This window comes from Oculina patagonica, chromosome 7 (assembly GCF_052425735.1).
Source record: "Oculina patagonica isolate OP01 chromosome 7, crgOcupat, whole genome shotgun sequence".
Classification (NCBI taxonomy): domain Eukaryota; kingdom Metazoa; phylum Cnidaria; class Anthozoa; order Scleractinia; family Oculinidae; genus Oculina; species Oculina patagonica.
Window position 1 is genome coordinate 30624939 of NC_135764.1, and position 19966 is coordinate 30644904.

At 40.0% G+C, this 19966-nt stretch overlaps 1 protein-coding gene across 2 annotated transcripts; it reads left to right on the plus strand.

The window, feature by feature from the left end:
• Positions 1-293: 293 nt before the first annotated feature.
• LOC144659712 (integrin alpha-4-like) lies at positions 294-19909 on the plus strand. 2 transcript variants are annotated; one of them, XM_078520206.1, is made up of 32 exons: positions 294-547; positions 2787-2923; positions 3677-3795; positions 4751-4895; positions 5163-5270; positions 6198-6278; positions 6373-6417; positions 6519-6562; positions 7511-7585; positions 7851-7903; positions 8177-8258; positions 8588-8699; positions 8939-9027; positions 9222-9312; positions 9615-9660; positions 10417-10527; positions 10821-10876; positions 11229-11413; positions 11525-11653; positions 12607-12686; positions 13680-13842; positions 14611-14706; positions 14985-15055; positions 15453-15536; positions 15880-15985; positions 16461-16574; positions 17142-17192; positions 17380-17448; positions 17695-17808; positions 18009-18104; positions 18608-18733; positions 19211-19909. In XM_078520206.1, exons 1-32 carry the CDS (start codon positions 378-380, stop codon positions 19283-19285), a joined length of 3123 nt encoding a protein of 1040 aa, XP_078376332.1. In that variant the 5' UTR covers positions 294-377; the 3' UTR covers positions 19286-19909. The 2 variants fall into 2 exon arrangements, with proteins under 2 accessions (XP_078376332.1, XP_078376333.1); XM_078520207.1 differs by having other exon boundaries at positions 14614-14706.
• The last annotated feature ends 57 nt before the right edge of the window (positions 19910-19966 follow it).

Below are 19966 nucleotides of genomic sequence, written 5' to 3' on the forward strand. Positions count from 1 at the left end.
CAGCCGGAGGAAGCGGGAGTGGTCATAACTTTGAACTGCCAGAAACATTTTGGACGGCACTCAAAAGTTAATTCGTAATTTTAATACAATTTCGTTGCAGCAATTTATAATGCAACTAATTTGCCATTACTCAGACAAGCCCTATATAGAGAGTATCCCATTAATATATTTTATTTTTGAACAAATAATTAGCATAATAGAACTGGCGATGTCGCCCACGATTTGGCGAGGCCATTTATGATATTCCGCCGGATGTGACGTCGTGATTTGCGGAGAACCAACATGTACTTGAGATCGGTGGAAGCTTTGTTTATTTCAGACATCGTTTACTTTCGATCTACACGGGGACTCAAAACTTCGGTATTAATCCTTCTACAATGAAGAACAAAGTGCTTACGGCTGGCCTTATTTACTTATTTATTTTAACACTTGGAAAGGTTTCGGGTTTTAACCTGGATATCAAGTCGGCGGTTTTATATGAAGGACCAGTCCAAAGCGATCTATTTGGCTACACAGTCGCAACTCATTCCTATAACGGGAGAAAGTGGTAAGACTACTTAAATTGTTTAATAAGCTGTTGGCGTTTTAAGAAAAACTTCTCTGAGGTTTTCCTTAACTTATATCCTCTTTTAAGTCTTTTTTGTAAATATTCCGTTTTGGATTTTCGTATTGTTTGTCTATGTCCAATATTTCGGACGGGAAGTTCCGAATGGAAGCTGACTGTCTTTGAAGTTATTGTTAAGCACTTTCACTTTATAAAACTCTGTTGATTAAGATGCACACATTACAGGCCCGCTGGTTAAGGCGATTTTTAGTCTGTCAGATGATTTAACCATGAAATCCCAAAAGAAATTTTTCTTGTCGACAAAACAAGTAGTAACAAATTAAACTTGAGATGTATGTATGCTGTCAGAAAATTCGTGACCAAAACGACTTAAGCTGAAAAATGCTTAAGCACGGAAAAGCTGCTTACAGCTTTATGACTAGCACTTTTTTACTCTTATCTACTTGAAACTTAACTTGAAACTTGTCTTAATACGCTTACGGTGAACTTCGCGCGGCCTTTGCCAACCTGAAAAATATTTGCCGTCGCTCGCGCATGCAAATTTTCAGCCATTGTCTCTTTTAGTTTTGTTTTTAATTCGTCTATTGATCTCTTTAACCGTAAAAATAAACCTTTTCAACTTCGTATGTAAATTGCACATTTCAGATATCATGCGATGTTCTCTAGAGAATTTTTCCTTCATCTCTTTGAAAATTATTATGCATTCATTTCGACGTGGATTTTTTTTTTAATTTGAAAGAAACAATTCTCAAGGGTAACATCGCATTGTCTGAAATGGGAAAACTAGCAAACGAAGCTAAAAAAGGTCTATTTTACAAAGTAACCGTTTGAAATAAGTGACTGTTGGAGCCCCAAAATTAGATTTTTTTGGTGTGTCTTTCATCGGGAATGTTTCGACCTGATACGAGTAAGCGCTTTGTTTTTATCGTGTTACTAATCGGCTGATGAGTTAATTATACATTGTAATGGTTTTCAGATAATGGTTTTGAAAGGTACTGAAGCAAATCGAATGACTGAAACATTTGTCAAGGAGAATGCGGCGTTCTTTTAGTAGTTGTATCACAGCTAAACTAAAGCACTCCGGAGGAGATGTTATTTTTCAGGAATGTCAAATTGCTGTGTTCTGTGGCGCGATTTTTAACGCATTCACGCTTGAAATAAGTTAAAAGTAGACGGCGCGTGAACTTTAATAGCGTGACACTTTTGGGCGTAGTCAAGCAATTCAGGAAGTGTTTGAATGATTTGTATGCCGTGAGGGCATATCAATCTTTTCCGGTGTCTTTTTTAACAGCGCGCGCGCGCAAAAAAAGAAAAGAAATCGAATCGCGCGGTCTTCTCGCAGGGTGGTATCTACGTAGCGTCCGGCCCGCGTCCGGCATGTTGAGTGGGAGAGGGCGATTTCTGATCTTGTTACTACTTTGGTGATGGTGTGACTACACTGATGGCCAAACAAACATGTCCGACCGATGAGAGAAAATCCTAGGAATGTTCAGATAATGAACTGCCTTAAAAGATCTTAAAATATCTTTACAGTGAAGATTGTCAAGATCATCCGATCAAGAAACGCCCAGGAGAAACGGGAATACGCGACCATTTTGTTTTTGCCGAAAGTCTCGTTAGCTGCTCCCAGACCCCAAGAAAATTACAGTAGCAGCGAAACTCAGCAAGCAAAGAGAAACTCGTCATTTTAATCATTTTAATCAGACCCTCTGTCCCTCGTTTCTCTCGGGTTACTGTAGGCCAAGTCTCCCACGCAGACGTTAATTTGGCTTGTCACGCGTTCCTCCCGTGGAGGGAAGAACGCGTGACGAGTGACACGCACAAAGAGCGACTGCGTAGGAGGCTTGGTCAGGCCCGGCCTTACCCTTGCCTAGTTCCTGTACGGCTTTTCCCCAGGTCCTTCACGGTATTGCTGACGTCACTACTCGTTTCGATAACGTATTCCCCCGCTGAGGTGACCTTTTTGCTCGTAACACGCGAACCGAAACGGGTCGACCGAGACGAAAATAGAAGCCTAGGAACTAGGCAAGGCCCGGCTCATTCGTGAAATCTATGAGACTATTAAAGAAGAGTCTATCGCTCGGTCTTCCAATTGCGTGGAAACAGCGAAAGCAAAATAGGCGCGCGGCCGGCCGAAATGCGCCTGCGAATAAGCACTCCACCCTAGCGTCAAAGTATCAGTTATTCATAAACCTTGTTTTTGTATATTTTCTGATAACAGGCTGCTGGTTGGAGCACCGCTTAGTAACGTGACGTCATCGTTTGGAGGGGAGACGTTAGTGAAGTACGGATCTGTGTTTAAATGTGAATACAGACCTGATTCAAAATCATGCACGGAAATTCCAGTGGATACTCACCGTAAGTCAATTTTAAACATTGTATTATGAATTCAGTTTTTAAAAGTACGATACAGGTTCTAGAATTTCAATCACTAAACTACAAGTCTCTTTAGAAAATGTTTTCACTCTACTTTTTATGGAGTGGACTATCTCTCGAGAAAGGGGACCCTGCGATGGACTAGTATCCCATTTAGGGGCGGGATGGGAGTACAAATATTCCTAGCCGCTTAAGGCGGCGGTAAATGTGAATTGGAGTGAAATTTTAGAGAAAATTGTTTTTGAATACCACCACACAGTTGACTCCCACGCAAGAGCACTCCAGGTTGTCAGAGGGAGCAACTGATGTCCGTCTACCAATTTTAAACTTCATTTTCTAATTTTAAAATCACATTAAATCTCCAATATTTCTTATTTCTCTAAATTTTACTAATCCTTTGAGATCTCCTCCCAAAAAATCCCAAAATTCACAAAACACCGCAAAACATAGAGTTGTGAAATGAGCAGAGAGTTTTCGGATTGCCGTGAAACGCTTTCGAGATATTCGCATTAAACCCACATTAAATGGTAGAAAAACGGCTTTCACGTGAACCCCGCACAACCCCCGCCTTAATGCTATGGAAACCGGGATAAGCTCCGGCAGTATGGGCCCCATGACTCGAGGCTTCCCCTTCCGCATTTTATAATTACTCACTCTTTCTTCCCTCTAGTATTCTATCTATAATAATAGATCTATAATCGAAAGTAACTCAGGAACTTGACATATCTCTTGCAGCCCCGTTCAGAGAACAACATCGACTGGGAAATGAAACAGTCATAGTTGAAGTAGAAAAGAAAACCGAACAATGGCTTGGGGCGACGTTACATAGCACTGGAGAAAACGGCCATGTGTTGGTAAGTCGACATATTGTTTGTAAATTCGTCAGTACGCATAGCCAATAAAAGGGGCTAGGTCACGGTATTTTAGGTAATAATATTTATTTTCATTAATTAGCCATGTTCAAAACGAGCAGGGGACTGGGTACGAATATTCAAAACTGGGCCCGTCATCTGAAAGAGCATCCAAAAATTAGTAACTCAACTAAATTTGAGAGTTATTGGTTTAAACGCAAAGGCATGGAACTCTTTTAAAAATCGTTAAAATAAGAGAGCTTTGTATGGCTGGATGGACAGCTGCTAGCTGTCCCTCCAATCCATACTAAGCTCTCTTATTTTAACAATTAAAACTAAAAGTGAACCATACCTATGCGTTTAAACCAATAACTCTCAAATTTGGTTGAGTTACTAATTTTTGGATGCTCTTTCAGATGACGGGCCCAGTTTTTCAGTGTAATCGATATTGAATATTCGTACCCAGTCCCCTGCTCGTTTTGAACATGGCTAATTAGGAGCTGTAAACTTAACATTAGCAGAGCAAAAGTCATTTATCTGGCAAAATCACGGACACATAACAAACAAGGATGATATTCGAGCACTGTTAATGACACTTTCATTCAAATTGAGATAAACTTGAAAAACGTCGGCCCGACGTTTTTCAAGTTAACCCGAACGCAATCCGTTTTAATCTTCTCGAATGTTGCTCATCCATGCCCCTTTTTGGCCTTTCTGTGTTTCTCAGTTTTGAGTTATTCTACAGTTTTAAGCCTTTATTGTGATATTTCAGTTAATTCTTATTGACCAGTTTGTCAGAGGCCTTATGCGTCCAATGGCGCGATAAGGATCGATGATGAGTTTGTCAGAGCCGAAATTGCCTAAAATTGCGTGACATAGCTTCTTTAATTAAAAGTTTACTAAGTACAATGCTATTATAAAACTATGACTACTAACGACTTCAATTTCTTTACATCAGACATGTGCTCCAAGATACTCCTATGCGCCTTTCACCGCCAGGGAAGGAATAATAGATCACCGATATATGTCCTTAATAGGACAGTGTTTCCTAATAAGGCAAGATCTTAATGGACCTCAAGGACCAGCGGTTTCCCCGTGTGAAGGTACGTATTCTGAAGTAAATCTTGCAGGGGTTTTGGGTATACGGTATCTTGGGGTGTTTTTTACCAAGGTATTCAGTATCTTTTTGGCGAAATACTGGTATTAAGTATTTTTTTCCTGAATGTTTGGAATTCTGTATAATATAAGCGTAAAGGTGGTATTTTTTTCTTTTTTAAAGTGTCTTATCCTCAGTGCGTTCGTTCGTTAGTTCGGCGCTTTGCTTGTTCGGTTGCTCGCAATTATTAGAAAATCTTTTGTTCTTTTGTTAGGTCAAGTAGGATATCTTAAAGGATATTGCCAGGCTGGAATTAGTGCTGAGTACACTTCTAATGGCGAGGATGTACTCATGGGAACCGTTGGAGTTAAGCATTTCCGAGGTAAAAAATATACATGTTTTTTATAGTTACCGTATTTACTCGAATAAGCGCCGCGGCGCTTATTAAATTTTTCGCGCCTCAAGTGCGGCGCTTATTCGAGGGCGGCGCTTATTTGAGGGCGGCGCTTATTTAAAATTTGGACACCGCAGCGAATCTCATCTTTTTACAGTAATTGAAAATAGCGTCTTTTGATTGTCAGTATTCGTCTTTTGCTGAATAGAGATGTGGCTTTAGCTGTCTTGGAAAAGTTCGCGGCCATTACAACATTTACAGCACTACGTATTGTAAGAATGTTGGATAGAAAACTAATGAACGAGCGTTAAACAGTCACTTTGAACTGCAAAACATCGCTATTGATAGAAAGAATGTCCAAGTTTGTTTTAGAGTTGCTTTGTAGTGCTGTTTTAAGTTAAAAGGAATACCTCGAATAAGCGCCGCATCGGGACTGCGGCGCTTATTCGGGGGCGGCGCTTATTAAGTTTTTTGTTCCAAATGCGGCGCTTATTCGAGGGCGGCGCTTATTCGAGTAAATACGGTAAGCCTGTTTCTGTCATTGTCAAAATGTTTATGCACACGCGCTCGACACCGGTTACATGTTTCCCGCGCTTGGCACTGATTGCATGTTTTCCCGCGCTTGACACCGATTGCATGTTTTCCCGCGCTTGGCACCGATTGCATGTTTTCCCGTGCTTGGCACCGGTTGCATGTTTTCCTCGCGTTTGACACCGTTGGAAAACCAATAGAGGAGCTTTATAGAGTAGAGAATAAAAAAATGTAAAACGTAGTGGCTGTAAAAAAAAAAAAAAAAAAACAGGCTAAATACCTTGCTTTACCTCATCTTCTCTTGCCGTTGTTTATTACCCGAATACGGAGTCTTTCCAACTGGGCGCTGTGCCTTAATCGAGTTTATCATTTGTCTTTCACCAGGTGGATTGGTTTCCTATGATATCTTTGAACAGATAACGACTTTCTCTCCCAATGTTTCTGTGGGAAGAGGTGACTATATGGGTAAGGATAAATAAGTATCAATTAATTCTGTATAAACATGCTTTATCTCTAACATCGTGGTAATAATATTTACACACATATATATATTTTTCAGGCTACTCCGTCTCTAGCGGACATTTTTTGAGTCAAAAATCAACAGGTACGCTTTATTTAAGGTCGTTAAACATGTTCGTTTGCACTATTTTTGCAACTGATCTCAAGATTTAAAATTTGACCTTTTCTCAATTGTTTTCCGTTTAGAAATTGTTGGTGGTGGACCCAGAGGTAACGGTCTTCAAGGAAAAGTAAGTACTACCTGCAAGTAGGCGTAATGTTTTGGGTTACAATTGCAGTAGAACCCTGGTAACTCGAACTCTGAAGGGAAACGAAAAACCGTTCGAGTTAGCGGGGTTTCGAGTTATCGGGGTAGATTGAATATTTAATTTGCCAAGCAAATAATTGATAGCTTACTGATTTTTCAGCACCTCAGTATACAGCACTGTGCAAATTAAACTTATCTCGTCAGAAACTCTAATACGATCATTAATTCTTAGGATAAGAGTGGAAAAAGCCAAAAAGGCTGTCAAATAGGTGATCCGTTTTGTTACTCTAATCAATGGGCAACCGTCGCGAGTTGCAAGAACCGGAATTCGAGTTATCGGGGTAAATTTGACCCAAATTTTAATCAAATCAAGGGAAACAAAATTTAGTTCGAGTTAGCGGGATTTTCGAGTTATCCGAGTTCGAGTTAACCGAGTAAAAATGACTTAAAAGTGAGTTCAAATCCAAGGGAAATGGAAGTATGTTCGAGTTAGCGGAGTTGTTCGAGTTATCCGAGTTCGAGTTACCGGGGTTCTACTGTATAAAATAAGCACTGGCAATTTGATGACTGGATAATTGTTTTCAAGTAAATGATTCTGAAATAATAGTTATTTGCGTATAAATAGATACAGTTACCGCTGCCGTCATTTTTTTCAGATTGATAACCTTAAAAGCCCCTAAAAGGTACCGCGTCAACTCTAGCGGCGGTTATTTTAAGTTTTAACACCCTAAGCGGTTTTTTTATAGGGAGGGGTCTGACGAGCAACCGTCGTCATTTTTACAAGGGGAGTACGTCATTTTTATAGAGGAGGGGTACGAAGAGCACCCCCGTCTTTTTTATAGGGGAGGGAGGAGGAGAAGTGAGGTGTTGTGTTACAGATAAATGTTTATAGTTTTGGATCATAATTATTTTCTTTCCTTTATTCTTGTAGGTTCTCATGTACTCAATGGATGAAAACTCTGTGATTCAAGTGACATCGGAAGTTCCTCCTCCGCCGGGAATCACGGTGAGTGAAAATAGACACATAGCTGGGGGTCGAATGATGATTACTTTAGACTCCACATTAGGAGGTCTTGGTTAGAGCTCCGGCCGGGTTCTTGGGTTTGAGACTCTTACAGCGCTACCTGCAATGGACTAAAATCCTATCAAGAGGGGAGGGGTGATATCTCCAGCCACTTCTTGTTACAGAAACCGGAGTCAGAAGCGCTTTCGATTACAAATGTAAAATGAACGACATAGTTATATTCTGTTTGCTTTAATTCCATTTGCAGATTGGAAGTTACTTTGGAAGCTCACTCTGTGTAGTTGATCTTAACAACGATATGTGAGTACTTTCATTTTTCGTTTTACATTTTTAGTGTGAACAGGAAAGCTTGAATATTCAGGTTCAGTAGGGAGGAGGGAAGAAATAGACAATGTTGCAGTCGACCGGTTTTGAAATTAAAGTGTACGAGTGCTCTTAAGAATTTCGAGAACGTCCCTAGCTATTGTACTCCCGGAATGCACCCAAAATCGTTTTTTAAACAGCTCGTATAATTTAGCAAATCATTTAACCCTACTATTCATTCTAATTAGGGTAGCCTTTTTTCTTTTTTAGGTTTTCAGATTTATTAGTTGGAGCTCCAAGGGCCTTAAATAGGGATGAAGGACGAGTATTTGTTTACGTTAACAACAAAAATGTAAGTTTTGTAGCATATATTATTTTTCCAAAAGCGTATCGATGCGTCTGTTTAATAGTCCGTCTGTCAGTCCATCTATCCATGTTTTTGCTTCCATTCTTCCGTCAATGCGTCTGTCCGTCAGCCAGACTGTCTGTCTGTCTTACTGACTGTGCGACTGTCTGTGTGACTGCGCAGTGTTTGTCTGTCTGTCTGACGGTTGTGTGATTGGCTGTGTGTCTGTCATGATCAATTTATTCATTATTTCAACCTTGCTCTCAAATGTATCTTCGTCGAGATGAACTATTTTATGACACAAACTAAAAAGCTTTTTACATTCTCTGTTTTAGGGTGCACTCAATCTACAAGACCCACTTGGCTTGATGGGTGACAACATTCCATATGCTCAGTTCGGCAGGGCGATAGTAAGAGTGGGAGACCTGAACAAAGATGGCTTCCAAGGTACGTATTACTGGCGCCATTACTTGAAACTATTTCTTAGCGTCGAGTGACCATCATCAACTCCTTATTTCTCCCTTCCTTCAATATTGATGTCAACAAGCGTTGAGAATAAGAAGATATAATCATCAATTAGATGGTGTGACGTGCCATCAAAATCTTTCCACTGAAAACTTAACGATTAAGTGAAGGAGTAGTCCTAAGTTCTAACTTTTCTAACTAAATCTTATTTTGATAAACAGACGTTGCAATTGGAGCACCCTTTGAAGAAAATGGTGCCGTTTACGTTTATCACGGCTCAAAAGATGGAATAAACCCGACTTATAAACAGGTATGCGTGCTGTAAGATTGACCCGGCAATCTGTTTTGTTGGTGCTGCAATCATCATACTTACTTACTGGTCCAGTTCACTAACAGTCATTTTAGCTGTTGCGGCTTAGTCAACTTATCTATAGGTTACTCTCAGATCAGATTTGCATTCAATTTTGGTGTGTTATTCTGAGTTTTCTCTTTCTTTTTTGGCAGAAACTCGCAGGTTCCTCCGTGGACCCTGGATTACGATTGTTTGGCTACTCTGTAGCTGGAGATGTTGACATGGACGGCAATGGGTATCCAGGTAAACTATAAAGTTATTTAGAAAAAGGGAAATTACAACAGCTCCCTTGACTTTTGCAAATTGGAAAAAATTGTCAAAAGGCGTGAAAGGAAACTGGCGAGCCATAAATTATAACTACAAAAATCTATCCAAAAAATCACTGTACAGAAACTGTATTTCATCATCTGTACGTTATAAGATCCTGCAAGCAGACATTTTCCATTGCACTTATTAATGAGTGGCTTTTTGAAGACCTTGCGAACACTTATCCCCATCAAGATTGATTATATAGCAAAGCGTTCTTTTCTCCCTTTTTCACACAGACATTGCCGTTGGTGCATACGGGTCAAACAAAGCAGTCCTCTTTAGGTAAGTGAAACATGTCATACTTCTTTTGTCAGGTACATTGTTTTAAACGCAAGTGAAAGTTGCCGGAAGAAGCCCCGGGGGGGGGGGGGGTACTCCCATATATGGGCTATATAGGTATGTGCCGCCCGATAGGGTATGGTTTTTGAGGTTCTCGGTCCTTAAATAGGGTGTCATTTTTGGTCTTTTTGGCATGTTGTTCCTGGTGTGATCCTTAGATAGGGTACCTATATTCTTTCAGCTTTAATAAACACCCAGATGAACGAAAAACGGTATCTCAAAACTGAACTACTTGTTCAAGTATTAGTAAAGCGATTTTATAAAGATTTGCGTTTGGCCGTGCGCGGTTAGCCGCTATTTGGGTCGTCATGGAACGCTTCTCCTTCCCTTAAATAGGGTGTCATTTTACAGTCTGGGGCCTTAAAAAGGGTATCAATTTTCGCTTTCTTTATCCTTAAATAGGGTCAGGGTTTAAAAACCTTGGCGGCACACCCCTATCCGAAATATATGGGAGTACCCCCCCCCCCCGGGGAAAGAAGCAACAAATGTTGTCTGAAAGGCAAACGCTAAATGCGTATTTTTGACTCGTTCCAAGACACGCGAGATGAGGACTGCTGACGAGTCAAACATATGCTCTCTGCTTGGCTTATTGCACTTCTTCTACCATAATTATTGGTGCCTGTGCGATTACTTTAGCGTTATGACAATTATTTGTAAGCTATCACCAAATTTTGATATTTTTCATGTTTTAATTAAAAGGACACGTTCCATTGTTAATGTGGAAGGAAAGATTGAGCTTAGCAGAAATCAGATCGTTGTTGAAAGCAATGACAGCTTGTGTCGTCTAGATGGCGGATACTACCACAAATGGTAAGTTGATCAAAGAAGAAAGCCGCATTTTTGTTGTTTTAGATTAAACAGTGGAAGGGACAGGGGCAGGAGCCTTGTAGAACAGGGGCGGGAGGGGAAGGGGAGGCGGGAGAAAAAGGGCGGGATTCCTAAGGTAGCAAGAACCGGGAGAAATTGAAAAAAAAAAAATTCGCGGGAAGCGGGAAGTTCAGACCTCCTGTCCCTTCTCCGCCTTCCCTCCTAAACAGGGCGAGGTCTGCTGTGAGCATGTCCAAAGTTTCTTAGCAAATGCATTTTGTTTCTTTTCATTTTAGCTTGAACCTATCAGTGTGTTTTACAAACAAAGATCGTGGCATTGCAAGTTATACAGGTAACATTTCTTCTTGTGCTTCTTGTGCGCACCAATATTTTCGTTGCAGTTCTTTGGTCAATTCATGTAATTGTCCGGCCAAGCAAAAGTTTCGGTTGTGGCACAATGTCGCACCGCGACATGTCGGTAGACGACGCGAAATACAGCTAAAAGTCTCTTTAAATAACGTCGCGAGAAATCTATTGAATTGAAATAGAAACCCTTATGGGTATTTTGTTTGAGTACTGTTTGTGTCAAGATAACGCACTTGTCGCGCGCGTGCAGGTTGCACGGGGGGGGGAGTCGTTTCCGTGAAAATCGTTCGTTTTACCACGGGAACGGTTCATTTGTTTAACCTTTTTATTTGTTGTAGGTCTGGGGTTATCCTATACAGTGGACTTGGACCGAGTTAAAATTGTGAGCGGAACAGACTCATTTCGCCGCATGTTCTTCATAGACGACAAAACAAAGGAAAAAGTATTTCTGATAAATGGTGTTTATAATCTAACTAAACGAGGAGAAAGTCTCTGTGCTCCACCGAGGACGGTTTACCTTAAGGTACGTCTATAAATATAGCGCATTTGCATTTTTGTAATGTTTAAAGGTTTGAATCTTGTTTTTAAGGAATGTGGAAAGTTGATAATTGTTTTATTTTGTTTTTCTATTTAGGGAAAGGACAATCTTGGAGACGTCGCTTCTTCACTTTCATTCGATCTTGACTTTGGTTTGGTTAAGTCATGCGGCAGAGATTTGTGTCCAGTATTAAACGATTCACTTCACACCGAATACACGGCAAAGGTAAGATTTGCACTTGAGTTTCAGAATAAAGTATTTATCACAAGAGTTTCAGAATATAAGAGAGATTTTAATCTTAAAATCACCACTTCCGTAGGGGGCGACTTGGTGCAAGTCTAGGGTTTGTAATGCCACAGGCGGCCCAAGCGCACTATGTGAATTATTCATAAAGTTTTAGCGAACGTGACCCTTGCCTTTGAGCGGTGTTGTGTTACAAAGATGCGATTTATAAGGGTTTGTATGGGAACTCAACGATTTTCTTTCAAAAAGAATAATATGTAATGTTTCGCTAATAAAATCGACTAACCTTATTGCCTTGTTGTATTCTTTGTTGTTTGTCCGCTTCTCAGGCCATTTTGAAGCGTTTTCGGTGAGTTAGCGCTGGCTGGTGGTGTTAGTGGAACACCACCAGCCAGCGCTAACTCACCGAAAACGCTTCAAAATGGCCTGAGAAGCGGACAAACAACAAAGAATACAACAAGGCAATAAGGTTAGTCGATTTTATTAGCGAAACATTACATATTATTCTTTTTGAAAGAAAATCGTTGAGTTCCCATACAAACCCTTATAAATCGCATCTTTGTAACACAACACCGCTCAAAGGCAAGGGTCACGTTCGCTAAAACTTTATGAATAATTCACATAGTGCGCTTGGGCCGCCTGTGGATTCATTAATAATAATTGCGGACAAAAAATAGACAGAATCATTAACAAACTGGCGTTTTCCGTTTGCCGTACAGCATGATGCTAACTTAGTTTCATTTTGCCTATCGACTGAGCTCTTACCAATGAAAACAAAGTGGCTGTCTACTTAAGCCAATCATATGCCAGACCAACTCCCAACCGCGTGTTTCCTCTCCCGCGCTTTTCATAGCATTTTTCTGTATTAACTTCTTGTATTCTCAGTGTGTGAGCAGTATTAGTTCCTTCGTAATTTTTCTTTTTATACTTGACAGGCTTTCTTCATTAAAAGATGCAAGAATCGAAAAATCTGTGTACCTGATTTAGCTGTCGACGGAGATGTGGTTTTAGTAGGGTAAGTAGAAAAATATGAATATTGTGGAACAATCACAATCACAATCACAACCCCATTTTTATTTACGTGGTCTGCACGCTTAGCTAAAAAGCTAGTTTTCAGATGCGCCACGAAATAAAAATACGTCTTTGATTTCAGTATTGCTTTACCAACTTGGAAGCTTTTTTGAGGGGCGCAACACTCAAAGTTAAATGAAAAAGAAACAGTTCGTTTAAGTATGTAGCAAAACAAAACAAAACAGAAAACCGAAAAAGATTTGCGAGTAAACAATGGATGGGAACCCCAGCCGTGGCTCACACGCGCCAAGAGCAATTACACGCGAAAGCCACCCACACGTGACATTGGAGCACGTTTTGTCACATAACTGTGAGCATTTTGCAAGTTTCACTAATGGCTAATTGCACTTTTAGAGGATTACTCTTGGACACCGAATTTCAATTTTGCCAAATCAGCGAAGAACCACGTGCACCTCATTTTATGTATCTGGACCACCAACTAAAGTGCAAGCGTAAAAATGATCGCTGTCTTCGCCGTTTTATCTCGGCAATACCTCTTAACAGAATAAATAAGGTTGTTATGTGTTGTTGTAAATGTAAATGTAAATACAATTTTAAAGTCCAACGCAGGACGAGGTTACCCTCAGTGTCCGAGCCAGAGGCTCATGTATAAGACGTAGGATGTTAAAGATCGAATTAGAATTTAGTAGTGTTGATTTTTGCGGAGGGAGGAAAACCGGAGAACCCGGAGAAAAACCCTCGGAGCGAGGACGAGAACCAACAACAAACTCAACCCACATATGACGCCGGGTCCGGGAATCGAACCCGGGCCACATTGGTGGGAGGCGAGTGCTCTCACCACTGCGCTTTCCCCGCACCCCCCTAAGTTTGAGCCCCTTGTTTGCCATCTTCCTTGTGGTACGTTAGGCTAGTTTAATGCTAAGCGCATGCGTGATGTCAATTCTTTATTCAATACTGGCTGTTTTTTTTTTGACAGGTATGACCGCAATCGCATGTTTGACCGTAATTTGCGGATAGGTCTTGTGAAAGAACTTATTTTACAACTGACGGTGTCAAACAAGGCAATCGATTACGCTTATTACTCCAAAATCTCGGTGAAATACCCGAGATCACTGGGATATCAAGGAGCCAGTGATGACGTAAGTAGCCAAAGAGACAAATGAACTGTAAAGTTGTATTGGGTGTGTTTGTGTTTAATATCTCCTTGACTAGGGAGTAGGATAAATAGTTGTTGTTTTTTTTTTTTTTTTTTTTTTTTTTTACTAGGGAGGCGCGGTGGCCTAATGGTTAGTGCTCCGGACTCCGGATCGAGCGTTCCAGGTTCGAGAACTGGCCAAGGCGCTGTGTTGTGTTCTTAGGCAAGACACTTTACTCTCATAGTGCCTCTCTCCCCCCAGGTGTATAAATGGGTACCGGTGAATTTACTGCTGGGGTAACCCTGCGATGGACTAGCATCCTATCCACGGGGAGAAGAAATACTCCTAGCCGCTTATGTTACATAAACCGGGATAAGCTCCGGCCTGATGAACCATTTGGCTCGACAGCAAGATTTACCTTTTTACCTGACACTATATTTAAATAACACAAAGTTTAATCGCATCTTTTTTGAAAAAAATTAAAATAATTATGACACAAAGTAAATGAAATGAGCGAAACGATCTACATTGCTCAGCTGTAAGAGCAACGCACAAGTATTGCGAAGGTCATGGCCGTGAAATCCCATCGCAGTCTTGAAATGTTTTCAGGCTTAAAAGGCAACTACACAAAATGCTTGTACACTGCGAAGATCGTTTCATTCATTTCAGGTTTCTGCCCCATTTCCCATCCACGTCTTTCATAAATTTACAAAAAAGTAGGTTGGTAAGCAGATATTCATCGTCTTTGTCCCAACCATTTGATTTTTCTAGCAGTGTGAACATGACCACAGCTCAGACAACGACACTCAGTCCCAGCTCACTATCACTTGTGACGTGGGAAGAACGGCTCTTCCAGGACTAAGTAAAGTGAGTATCTTGTGTCTTTATCGCTCCTTTGCAATTATGAACTTCCTCTGTTAAAATCTCTTTGATACAAGATGTTGACCAATCAGGAGCTTTGTACGTGCTCGCGTGTCACCCAGTGGCGGGAAAGTTCTGGAAGCCCTTCGGAAGTTTCCCGCCAAGTAAAAAAATTGTGTAAGTCGCTCACTCTCAAAAAATTTCGCAACGTTTTAACAGTTCAGTAGCGATGTAGCTAGAAATTTGTTTATTTGGACTAATATTTAACCATTTTCTTATCTCAGAAAATATTTAGCCTCAAATTTTCAGCAGCCTCAGTAGAAGAAGATTTCTCCATTCTCGTCAAAGCTGAAAGGTAAGATAGACGTGTTAAATTAACGATTTTGTCAGAAAATAACGCTATAATATGTGCACCATCTGCACCTTGGAAGGACGATCAACTTTTACTGCGGAAATATATGGCTTGTTAGACGTTACGTGGTAATTAATTTAACGTCTTGTAAGTTAACACGTAGGTGCCACATTAAAACGGGTGTTTGAATTTTTTAATGATAATTTGTACGCTATGAGAACCTGGAATTGTGTAGGTTATCTATCGCGTAAAGCGGGCGGATTTAAGGCACACAAGAACTCGAACGCACTTTGCAAATCTATGATTATTACTAGTTTAGTGATAATTTGTACGCTATGAGAACCTGGATTTTGGCGAGATTTGGATATTTTTTTTACGAGGTTTTGTAATTTGCTTTCAGTCAAGCCGCAGATGCTAATGAAGCAGATAACAGCAAGGAGTTCTTTATTGCCGTGAAGTATGAAGCAGATCTAGTGATCAGAGGGTATGTACATTATTTTAAATTGATCAATTAAGATGGTTTCCGCACAATTTTCGAGCAATACAGGCAAATATAAAGTTACCAAAAAGATTTGGCAATTTTTATAGAAAAAAAAAAAATCCCCCGAGGAAAAAATTTTTTTTTTAGAATTTTTTTTTTTTTTTTTTTTTGGGGGGCAAAAAAAAATTTTTTTAAATATGTTTTTTTTTTTTTTTTCCCTTGTTAATTTATTTGAACGATCAATAAAAAAGTTTTGACACCAGAAATCATGTTTACTACATTTACAGTCAAAATACATGTACTGTGACGCAGAGTTGTTCACTCGTGTTATTCTGTTTCTTTGTAGTTCTTCAAAACCAGACCAGGTCATTTATTCAGGAGCAGTCAAAGAAAGGGAAAAGATCGAGGAGTTTCAGGAGGAAATTGGGCCACAAATTGTTCAGACCATCATGGTAGGCCGATAAAAAAAAACTTACGTAATCCCCGTTCTAGACCAAACTAAGTCACTAGTAAATACAGACGATATTAGCTAGCTGGAATGGCAGATCCCGTCGAGATTGTTTTATTCCGCCCTACTAGCACTTTCAGAAAGCCCACTTTCTTTACCGTCGCCAGATTTTTTTTTTTTTTTTCCCCCTTTTTTTTTTTTTGGGGGGGGAAAAAAAAAAAAAAAAATCATCTCTGAACCTCGATGTGATATCTTTTGTTTTATTCCCCCAAGCCTCGGAGCCAAGTTAGAATTTTAATATATCGGAAATGGCCTATTTGATTGATTTATTGTACTTTTTCGCCCCTATATTGATTTATAGCTCTATGATAACTTCGGTTTGAGTTACAAAATTCTTTAAGATCAGTTCTTTTATTTCGCGCAGCTCAAGAAAAAACCCATTGCTAAATTGTTCATCTGTTATTCTGCTTGTGTTGTAGGTCAGTAACTATGGCCCTAGTGTGGTCGAATGGTCACAAGTGACGATTACGGTTCCAAATCTATTGAAGAAGGATGAACCTGACAGTTTTCTCATGTATTTACTTCAGGTTGAGGTACGAAACGTCTTACAAAGAATAAACTTTTTCTGTCTCTCTAACAAATCAGCTGTGTGCGTTGTTAAAGATGCCGTCCTTCATATTGCTTTGTCCTTCTTCCCTTCCCATCACACCTTGCGCGCTGTGCATTATCCGTATCCGTTCAATCCTTAGCTGAATAGTAACTGGGTACAAGTCTAGACTGCTCACAGCCTCTCTGTTTTTCAACGCAAAAGAACGCGCGAGAGAAAAAGCGAGCGAAGCAAGCGTAGGTGCAAAGCATGAGTGGGCTGGGGTCGGGCCTCGCGCCTCCCGTTTTGTGCTGGCGTCCAGTTCTCTCGCGATTTTCCCGCGTCCAAAAATGGAAGAAAAATACGAGAAAATAGAGGGTGGAACGGTCTACAAGTCTGAAGAACAGACTTACGTTCGAGAGCCAACAATAAATAAATGTAGTCAAATTGACCTAGCTATCCTGGTAACGCCCTCAATGTCTCTCCATTTCCCCTAATTTTCACTTGGGAAAAGTGTACTAAATGTGTAATATTCTACGATTTAATTTTTACCTTAACACATTGTTTCTGACAGGTTGTTGGTTCTGGAAGCTGTAATGCTGTCGTGAATCATCTAAATATAAAGGTAAGCTACCATATTAAACGTTTCTATTTAATGCTACATTATTTGGCAAGCCGAATTGTTAGTAACGATACTGTTAGCCAATGAAAGCGCGAGAAATTCTTGCTCAATGCAACTGGATGCATGTATATAAACTGTTTCTGAGCTTCATTAAACTAACTTTATAATTTCTCTCAAACATTTCTCGTAGTCTGCAAGCACAAACAACTCAATCATTATCCAGAATACCAAACGAGAGAGGCGTGACGTCACGAGGCTGGTAAGTGTTAAAGCGCATGTGCGCGTGTGGTGTTTCCTTTTATTTTCAACTCCGCAGGTCCACGGATTGCAAAATCTGGCAGAGCAAGTCACAAAATGCGTGGGCAATTCCATTTTAAGTAGTGACTTGGCTTATAAATTAAATTTGGAATGTCGTGTTTGCTGTACATCTCTGACGTATTTGAAGGCAAGAGCAATGTGCACGTGTTCAGGGGAATCTAAACGCTGCTGTCCTTTTCGTTTGCAGGGATGCGGCGAGGTCGGGTGCCAATCATTTCAGTGTAGACTGGGGCGACTGAGGCAGGGTGACAAGGTAGAAATCAAACTGACGTCACGACTCTGGCAAAACACTCTTCTCAAGGTAATTAATGTCATTGTAATAACATTCAGAATTAAATATATTTTTGTTTTAATTCGAAATATTGTGAGCCAATTAAGATTATCCTTTATACAATTCGGAAAGGGTTAATTGGCCATGCGAATTAACAAATCCCCCCCCCCTCCATTTCCACTGCCATTTCTCAAAATGCCAGTATTAATTTTTTCTTTGTTGGTTGACAGCTTGGTAAGCCAGCGATAGTAGAACTTGAAACAATCGCACAAGTTCAACCTCCCTCTAAAGTTATGCAGCCAGACGAAGAAAATGATGTTGCAACGGTAAGTCAGCAATTATGGACGACTTTCTTAATTTCTTATTTCAAATCCTTTCTTACAATACTGTAAAGATCCAGTGCTACCTTGTGATTTAGGGGATTGGTTTTGAAATCCGAAGGTCTCGTGTCCAAGGCCTCTACCCTGCCATTCACTGAATTTTTTTCTCAATGGTTACGTGTTCAACTCATCGGCTTCACCATGTAAAATAGCCAAATAATCAGCATCCTGTCAGTTGTAACTCTTATAAACGATGTCGTTGTCATTAAAGATATTTGTTTCATCATTAGAAGCATGTGGTTAAACAAGTACGCGCTTCGTGGGAAATAAATCATCATAAATATTAATTATACGGCAACGAATTTTCAAGGCTACAAACATCGTAAAAAGTATCGTGTATTCTTTTAGTCATTAGTTCGAATGTAACATTACTATTCTACCTCGCGTTTTTCATTAACGGACACGTAAACGATCCTTACCGTGATCCTGACGTTTATTTTCTGTTGCAGATTATTCTGACAGCCAAGCCTGCGCGAACTGGTGGCGTTGGCAAATCGATCCCGTGGTGGGTATACTTGGTATCCGTGCTTGGTGGAATCATCTTACTGGCTGCCGCGGTTTTGATTCTGTATAAGGTGAGTGTTTTTTGTTGTCTCTATGAGTTACTGTCGCTTTTTTTTTAATCAGAAGATACGCAACGCATTTGCAAGGTTAACGGCACTTATTACACGGCCGCGAAGAATCATTTAAAATTGGGCAAAGGATTTCTTGTACTGAGAAATGCTGTGAAAAAATTAAATACCCTAGGAAAATCATTTTGTCGTATAAGGTATTAAAATTTCAAATTTGTGAGGCATCTTTGTTTACAACTATATTTTGTTATTACTAGGATCACGGTCGCGTTTGGGCATTTTCAGCAGTTTGCCCTACTACTTCTTTCTGTCTAAATCCTAGCCGTTTGTCGGTTTCAGGTGACACACTGACGCAAACGGAAATGTCATTCGCAAACTTTGGCATATTCGCAAATAATTTGTATTCACCTCAGTGAGAGCTCTTGGCGAACATCATGTGTGATACATATAATAAATTTTATTTTTTAATTCTTGTTTTAGCTTGGCTTTTTCAAGCGGAAGAAGGAATCATTAGAGGCCACAGCCGAAGAAGCCGCACCCATGAACAAAGTATGAATGGAGGTGATGACGAAAGCTCAAATTCAGACCTGCTTCTGTGATGAATAAATCCCGAAGCAACAAAATGTTTATCAAAGGAACGTTTTTAGCAATAAATTAAAAACATGAATCTACAAACAACCCCGCAATAATGAAGTAACAAGCTGCATGCTGGCGAGTGAAATCCATTTCTTAATTTCCTCTTGTTTGCTAGGTTGTGTTTTACTTAAGTAAGTAGACTTCACTTAGCGCACTAGTCCGTGCGAAAGGTCTTTTTACAATTATTACTAGACGAAGCTGGCCGTTGCTGAGTTTTAATAGAGCTATTTTTTTATTTATATGTTATATTTTTTCGACTTAGCTCCTGTAGATGGACAGTGAAGCTATCTACAGAAATACCATTGTAAAATACTTTTGGATACTAGTAACTAACATGTTAATGCAATTACTGGTTTAAGTTATATTTTAAGACCCGTGAAATCCCTCTTAAAAGCCGCTCGGGTTTGGTTTAAAAAATATCTCCTTCCGGGTACCATCCTCTTCCCCCCTCCCCCAGTACTGCTTATCGGATACAAGCAATGTCTCCCCCCCCCCCAAAAAAAAAAAAAAAAAAAAGCAATTTTTACTTCTGGTGCTCTTAATGAGAAGGCTTGTGTTAAAAATATTGTTCTCGCGTTGCAGAACTCTTTTAGTTACTAA